The 8,488-nt window shown below is 52.2% G+C and overlaps 1 protein-coding gene across 2 annotated transcripts in view; it reads left to right on the top strand.

The window, feature by feature from the left end:
• Nucleotides 1–8,029, top strand: part of LOC130124141 (schwannomin-interacting protein 1-like) — a 16,095-nt gene extending 8,066 nt beyond the window's left edge. The window contains exons 3-7 of one of the 2 annotated variants that reach the window (XM_056293575.1): nt 3,912–4,029; nt 4,704–4,910; nt 6,439–6,562; nt 6,723–6,816; nt 7,978–8,029. In XM_056293575.1, coding sequence (XP_056149550.1) covers nt 3,912–4,029; nt 4,704–4,910; nt 6,439–6,562; nt 6,723–6,816; nt 7,978–8,029 — 595 coding nt within the window. The remainder of the gene's footprint in view (nt 1–3,911; nt 4,030–4,703; nt 4,911–6,438; nt 6,563–6,722; nt 6,817–7,977) is intronic. The other variant, XM_056293576.1, reaches the window with a different exon arrangement.
• Nucleotides 8,030–8,488: the final 459 nt, after the last annotated feature.

Here is an 8,488-nt window from a genome sequence, read left to right as displayed (position 1 = left end):
ATTTGTTCCGGTTTGCAAATTTTGGTTTGCAAAATTTTTATTCCTAACTAATTAGCGTCATAACTTCACTTAAAATTGGCTCAGTACGTCGGCTGAGGGACTTGAGGAAAACAGTGGAGGCTCTCTGAGGCCCCTCTCACCCCTTACAAAAGGTGCGAAATGGTTTAGTCCGCCCCTCACGAGCGCGTCTCAATGCAGCTCATCTAGTCCTGTCGCGAGTGACTGCTGATGCCGGCACAAGCGGGGTCATTACATGTCTTTCCCAAAGAATCAATCGCTGCGAGATAGTTAAGCTAGGTTAAGGTTAGGTTAGGTTAAACTGGATTAATGTACGGTGGTTGTAAATAATATACAGTATGCTCGAACTCAAAAAAGTGATGCGCGTGAGAGACCAAAGAGGAAAGGGGCCGAGAGAGGCTGCCTATGTACAGGGCCCAGAATTTTGTGCTACACCCCTGCCAATGTGAAATTAGTCATATTTTGTTGCCAAGATGGGAAGTTCAGTATCAGGTCAGTTCATCAACTGCAGGGTTCCCAGAAACGGGGGTGATCGGTTTGCCCACATGCGGGTCAAAAGTGCAGTAACAGTAACGTTCTGTGTGAATGCACTAATTGAGATTCTGAAGCCGTCGTGTAACGGGGCTGTGCAGATAGGCCAGCACAGAGGGTCGGTCGGCACAGAACTGTGTGGGTGGTGCACGTACCGGTATTAGAAAGAGTAAGAAATTTGGAAGTGAGAGACTGAATGCAAAACGAGTTGACATCTACTAAGGGAAAGTGAAAGGTCTCACAGGCAGTCTCAGGGACCAATCATCAGGCTAAACAATACGCCCTTTACACATCTGCTAGAATAGATATCGACAGTGTGGGCACAGAAGAGGTGGCGGGGTGGTTAACCTCTTTCACATTCTACGTCACACAGACGGCAGGTTAAAGTGACGCCCCGGCTCACTGTGGTAGAATAATTTCAAAGGAATTCTCACAGATGAGTACAGCCGTCTAATTTGATACGAAGGGGAAATACCCACCGCTTGAAAAACGTGAACAAAATTTTTTTTTTTTTTGCAATGGCCAAAAAAAGTGGGCAACTTAATACAAACATCTTGGATCCACTGCACACTGATCAGCCAAAACATTAAAACCACCTGCCTAATATTCAGCGCAGGCCACCTTCTTCCACCTTGGTCCAGTTCTGATGCTCACATGCCCATTGTAGGAGCTTTCGGTGGTGGACAGGGGTCATCATGGACACAAGCTGTGATGCACTGTGTGTTCGGACACCTGTCAATCATAGCCAGCATTCACTTTTTCAGCAATGTGAGCTGCAGTAGCTCTTCTGTGGGATTGGACCAGACATGCTAGCCGTCGCTCCCCACGTGCATCAATGAGCCTTGGGCACCTATGGCCCTGTCACCGGTTCACCGGTTGTCCTTGGACCACTTTTGGTAGGTACTGACCACTGCATACCAGGAACACCCCACAAGACCTGTTGTGTTGGAGATGCTCTGACCCAGTCGTCTAGCCATCACAATTTGGCCCTTGTCAGAGTCGCTCAGATCCTTATGCTGGCCCATTCTTCCTGCTTCCAACACATCAGCTTCTAGAACTGACTCTTCACTTGCTGCCTAATACATCCCACCCCCTTGACAGGTGCCACTGCAACAAGCTAACGTTATTCCCTTACCTGTCGGTGGTTTTAATGTTTTGGCTGATCGGTGTATTTGCAACAAATTGACCGTAAAGGTAATGAGCTCTTTTTCCCATTATGGGTCCTATTTTGGAATGCAACTTTTACACACATACCCACCCACCCACACACGTACCCACCCACCCACGCACCCTCTCACAGTGGAATTAGTTGCATTACAAACCAAAAGGTTAACCAAAGCCTCAAGACCAACGCAACTCTATCGCACCACTTTTTTTTTCTCTTCTTTCCGTTAAGTACTGACATCATGCTGCTTTAGACTTGGCATGAAAGGAGGTGGGGGTTCATGTATTCAACAAAAAGGGGCCACCCCTCTTCGCTCTGATGTTTGAGGAAGTACGGGTCAGTCTGTGGTCCGAGCCCACTGAAAGAAGAAGTGACTCTAACGCTCCTACTCCTAGCGAAGGAATCGCAGTCGCATGACCTCCAGTGGCGGTAAAAGCACATCTTTGTATCCTAACAAGTGGAAATTCCACAATGATCCTCTCCGCTGATGAGCTCTCCGGCGGCCCGCTGTTCTCGTGGCGTCACGAAATGGGTTACTTAGGTGTCTTCCAGAGTATCATGTCTTGTAGCTCAGAAAAGGTGCCCAGTATTTACCGTTTGGTACGTGCGCTCACAGCCGCCGAGGTTCCCCTTCATGCAGTGGGTTTGATTGTTTCGCCGACCCTGCGGAGCTCTCGTTACACATGAGGTCATAGGCTGTGGTGGTGGCACTGACAGTTTCAGGAAAGTATAACCAGAAGGAGGTAGCGATAACTTGAAGCCACCTCCATATTACGTGATTTACCGTTTGCTCCGTGTACATTTCTCAGCCTATGTGATGAATGTGAGCAAATAAGAGGTAGTTGTCCGATACCAATGTGCTAGGCCTGAAAAATGCTGGGGGAAAAAAATCAACACTGCCACATTTTTTTTCAATTTAATTTAATTTTTTTGCAATATGTACTGCGACATTAATGAGCAAAAGGGGCAGCCATCTATTATCCAGGCCACTTATCCCAACTGGGGTCACGGAATGCTGGAGCCTATCCCAGCAGTCATTGGGCGGCAGGCGGGGAGACGCCCTGGACAGGCCGCCAGTCCATCACGCACACACCTAGGGACAATTTAGTGAGGCCGGTTCACCTGACCTACATGTCTTTGGACTGTGGGAGGAAACCGGAGCACCCGCAGGAAACCCACGCGGACACGGGGAGAACATGCAAACTCCACACAGAGGACGACCCGGGACGACCCCCACGGCCCATGGTCAGACAACCCCGGGGCTCGAACCCGGGACCTTCTCGCTGTGAGGCGACCGTGCTAACCGCTGCCCCACCGTGCCGCCCTAAACGGGACATAATTTCATCAATGTGCAGCTTTTAACTGTCGAAGCTCCATTTGCAAACGATGGATCATTCTAGCTACTATGACACGGGTGGTTTTAGAGGTGGGGAATAAGGCAGCTGTCCAACAAGTCATTAAATAAGACCGTGTCATATCATTTGTTAGATGTGCTAGAATATTTCTCTTCGAGAGTAGGCACGCGAAAGAGGACATTGCAAGATTTCGCTTTCTATCAAGCATTGTGAGTTTTAGCCTGACATGACCGATGGGCCCAGTACTGCTTGCACTGCCTCCTGTGGAATGTGACTATTGCTCTAAAGTGTTCAGCCCTACAATATAGACCAGCTAAAAATATCTTCCCACTGCAGTAGGTACAGGGAAACACAGAAAACACGCACAGCCCGCCTCCTAAGAAGCCGTGCGAGAGGTTAACCGGATTCAACGGATGCTCCCTTTTGGGGAAAAAAATTGCAAATGTAAGCTTTGTCCAAGTGTACCCCTAACTTCCCATTCACCACCTTCCATGCTCTTAACTCGTATTCCCACACGGTGCGTTATCAGTATATCGGTATATATGGTATATTTTGTTTTAGATGTGTTTACTGTCCAGCTGAAGCCCTTTGGCATCACTCTGACAGACCCGGCGGTGATTCAACCTCTCGGGAGCACACGTGAGTGGTGGCGCTCGCTCCAACCCAACCCTGTCTCGGTTTAAAATGTCATCAGGCTTGCGAGTGTTAAGTCTTCCACTCCCTTTTTTTGTCCCCATCACCGCGTGGATCTCCTCCCGCTTCTCACGTCCCCTGACCTCCCGAGATTTCCGCGGTCGCCTGTGACGCTGCTCTCTCGTCCTCTTGTGTCCTGCTCTTCCCAGGCTGCAGAGCGGCGTGAACCTGCAGGTGTGTTTTGTGAATGACAGCAGCAGTGACAAAGACAGCGATGCTGAAGACAGCAGGACAGAAACCAGTTTGGACACTCCTCTGTCGCCCATGGTAAGCCCCCTTAGAATGAGTCTATGTGTGTGTGTGTGTGTGTGTGTGTGTGTGTGTGTGTGTGTGTGTGTGTGTGTGTGTGTGTGTGTGTGTGTGTGTGTGTATGCACGTATCCACTTCTGTATTTTTGTGTAACTGGATATGAAAAAATGACCGAATAAATAAATGAATACGGGGCTTCCGGGTAGTGTAGCGGTCTGTCCCATTACCTACCAACACGGAGATCGGCGGTTCGAATCCCCGCGTTACCTCCGCAGGACACAATTGGCCGTGTCTGCGGGCGGGCAGCCGGATGTGGCTATGTGTCCTGGTCGCTGCACTAGCGCCTCCTCTGGTCGGTAGGGGTGCCTGTTCAGGGGAGGGGGAACTGGAGGGAATAGCGCGACCCCGTACGCTACGTCCCCCTGGTGAAACTCCTCACTGTCAGGTGAAAAGAAGCGGCTGGCGGAGGAGACATGGTAGTCTGCAGGCCTCCCCTGGCTCGGTAGAGGCGGTGGAGCAGCAACCGGGGCGGCTTGGAAGGGGTGGGGTAATTGGCCGGGTGCAACTGGGGAGAGAAAAAGTCCCCCCCCCCAGAAAAGATCAACGATAAGTAAATTCCTATTTTCACTTGTACTTTTTGCACACTGACTCTTGTGTGGTTAAGCACACCCCTTGTGGTACTTCCTCTGCAGAGTAAGCAGAGCTCGTCCTTATCGGATCGAGACACTGCGGAGGAGGACTCCGATCCGCTGGATGACTGCGGCGGGTTCTGGAGGGTCCAGCGGAGGCTTCAGGAGGAGGCCCGCGTGGCGTTGGCACTGGCACGACCCATGGCCCGCATGCAGGTGGAGGTGGAGAGGCAAATTCAATTCCACAGGCGCTCACCAGTAGCAGACTTGGTTAGTAAGAGAGAGGAGGGGTTGTTATGATATATATGAACACACACACACACACACACAGGTCTACATATACAGATGGGTGACAAATGAAAGGAAAAGCCTGAATGCTTGACCCCTACATTGAGGGGGTCCGGGGGCTCTGTTATGCTGTGGGGGGGGGGGCATTTTCCTGGCATGGTTCGGGTCCACTTGCCCCCTTAGAGGGAAGTTGTCACTGCAAATCAATACAAAGTTATTCTGAGCGATCAGCTTTATCCTATGATGAGACATTTCTATCCTGATGGGAGTGGTCTCTTCCAGGATGACAATGCCCCCACCCACAGGGCACGAGGGGGGGGGGGCGTGTCACTGAGTGGTTTGACAAGGATGAAAATGATGTAAATCATACGTTATGGCCGGGCGGCACGGTGGCGCAGTGGTTAGCGCGGTCGCCTCACAGCGAAAAGGTCCTGGGTTCGAGCCCCGGGGTAGGCCAACCTTGGGGGTCGTCCCGGGTCGTCCTCTGTGTGGAGTTTGCACGTTCTCCCCGTGTCTGCGTGGGTTTCCTCCGGCTGCTCCGGTTTCCTCCCACAGCCCAAAGACATGCAGGTCAGGGGAATCGGCCGCACTACATCGCCCCTAGGTGTGACCGTGTCTGTATGTGTGTCGGCCCCGTGACGGCCCGGCGGCCTGTCCAGGGTGTCTCCCCGCCTGCCGCCCACCGGCTGCTGGGATAGGCTCCAGCATCCCCACGACCCTGAGAGCAGGACAAGCAGCTTGGATAATGAGTAGATGGAAATATCGCGGCCTCCACAGTCACCAGATCTCAACCCAATTGAACAGCTATGGGAGATTTTGGGCCGACGTGTTGGCCAGCGCTGTCCACCACCACCATCCAAACACCAAATGAGGGAATATCTTCTGGGAGAACCGGCGTCCATCCCTCCAGTAGTGTTCAGAGACTTGTAAGGAGCCGTGACAAGGAGCGCTGAGGCTGTTCTGGAGGCTCCTGGTGGCCCAGCCCCTTACTAAGGCGCTTTATGTTAATTCCACATTCGACCACTCGGGCCAGCCATGTCAGGGAGCGATTTGCAACGGCAAAAACTAGAGTCATGGTCTTTCACCTCGGGGACGGGGAGAGATTGTAAATCCATGTTAATATGACCAGCGGACTACTGGCCAGAAACATGACTTGTATGGTCTGGTGGAGAAAAGGTCACATGCAGGTTACTTTCACACAGAATTTGTACATTTGTTGGAAGGTGTGTGTGTGTGTGTGTGTGTGTGTGTGTGTGTGTGTGTGTGTGTGTGTGATGGACACCTTAAGGAATCCCCCTATTGCTCATGAACATCTAAAAAGAACGTGTTTGTTTTCATTCTTATAAGGGAGGCTACCCTCAGAGACAGTGCATCAGGGCATTTTCCCAACACATTTTTAACCAAAAGCAAAGACGGGGTAAAGACGGGGTAAAGACGGGGTAAAGACGGGGTAAAGACGGGATTTACCATTTGTTTTTGTGTGCGTGCGTGTGTGTGCTCCTGTCCACAGTTGCCCCACTTGCCCCACATCAGCGAGGGGTTAATGAAGAGGAATCTGAGGAGGGGAGACATGAGGGACATGAGTCTGGGGCAACTGCAAGTCATCACCAATGACTTGCACTCACAGATACAGAGTAAGCTGACCCGCAGACACACAGCAGAGGTGGGCATGTCGCACCGTGAAAATGGCCTACCACACCCTAACAACACCTGTCGAGTCAGCCGCCGGCAGATCAACACATTTATTTATACACGTGTCGCGCCTGTTATCTAGCTGCTGTGTTTGTGTGGCAGGTCTGAACGAGGAGCTGGTGCAGCTCCTGCTAATAAGGGACGAGCTTCACGTAGAGCAGGACGCCATGCTGGTGGACATAGAGGACCTCACCAGGTGATCCTTTCGCTCTCTCCCTCCCTATAGCTGTTGCCAGGAAGGAAAAAAAAATGTACTTTTTGAACGAAATTTCCCATCAGCGGGGTGTCCGGGCGGCGTGGCGGTCTGTTCCGTTGCCTACCGACGCGGGAATGGGCGGTTCGAATCCCCGTGTTTCTTCCAGCTCGGCCGGGCATCCCTACAGACACTCTGTGCATAACGGTACTCCACTGACTTCCGGTTTCTACCGCGGCGGTCATGCCAGTTTCCTGTTTGTTGGCGCCTGCTATCGACCGTGGCATGTTTTTCGCGATGCCTCCGAGACTTACCGTGGATAAATGTCCACGACGTGCACATTATGAGGATGAGGACACTCGCCCTCGTAATTGTGGACGTGACTTGATATGTACAACTTGAAACTCCCCCACATTTGCTGGTATAGGTGCAGGGGAACGTTTGTCGCCAGTCCTGTGCATGTCGTTGACATTTATGCGCGGCAAGTCTTGCAGGCATTGTGGAAAGTATGCCGTCGTCAATAAGCACACGCCAACAAACAGGAAACTGGTGTGACCGCCGCGGTAGAAACCGGAAGTCAGTGGACTACAGTTATGCACAGAGCCAAATCGGGAAGCCGGATGTGGGTATGTGTCCTGGTCGCTGCACTAGTGCCTCCTCTGGTCGGTCGGGGCACCTGTTTGGGAGGGGGGACTGGGGAGAATAGCGTGACCCTCCCACACGCTACGTCCGCCTGGTGAAACTCCTCACTGTCAGGTGAAAAGAAGCGGCTGGCGACGCCACTTGTATCGGAGGAGGCACGTGGTAGTAGTCTGCAGCCCTCCCCGGATCGGCAGAGGGGGTGGAGCAGCGACCAGGACGGCTCGGAAGAGTGAGGTAATTGGCCGGATACAAATAGGCAGAAAAGGGGGGGGATTTTTGCCCCCCCCCCAAAAAAAACCCCAATTCCCATTAGCGAAATTAGTCTTTTCCCTGATTCTGTCTCTCCCTCTCTGACCCCGTCTTTACACCTTTCCTGTATTCACCAATCGGGTCATGTCTGCCACACCAGTTCCTGAAGCGTATTTTATATCCTAAACTATGACTCAGATCGGTAAACCCCATTTTGAAGTCGTGCATTTTGTTGAATCAAATCTAATCTTGTGCTTGTTTTCGTTGTGACAGGCATGCTCACAGTCAACAAAGACATTTGGCTGAGAAAGCCGTCTCTAAATAGACCACCCACCCACCCACCCGCCCGCCCCGCCCGCCTGCCTGCCTGAGCCTGCCCGCCCGCCCACCTGCCTGCCTGCTGGCCACCCTCTCACGTCATCAACTGTCGTCACTGTCTAGCATCTAGAGAGATTCCATCCGCGTTTGCACCGACTGACTTTGAATATATACCCCCCCCACCCACCCACCCACCCACCGCCCCCCACTGCCACACACACACACACACACACACACCTACCACACGTTCGCCCAGCACAGACTGGACGTTGTCGGAGGACGGGCCCGCAACCGTGCAACAACGTGACATTTAACAGCGGCAGAGTGATCAGCCGAGGCCGCAGTTTAGCGCAGGCTTTCCCGCGCTTGCCCGGCGTCGACACAGGGTATGCCACGTTTCGCATCATCGGGGATCCTTCGCCGCGTAGCTTCGCGCCTCCTCCCGAGTTACCTCGCGCATGGCACT

Source organism: Lampris incognitus, chromosome 14 (assembly GCF_029633865.1).
Source record: "Lampris incognitus isolate fLamInc1 chromosome 14, fLamInc1.hap2, whole genome shotgun sequence".
Taxonomy (NCBI): Eukaryota; Metazoa; Chordata; class Actinopteri; order Lampriformes; family Lampridae; genus Lampris; species Lampris incognitus.
The sequence above is the reverse complement of the archived record's forward strand: the minus strand, read 5'-3'. Positions and strand labels throughout refer to the sequence as shown.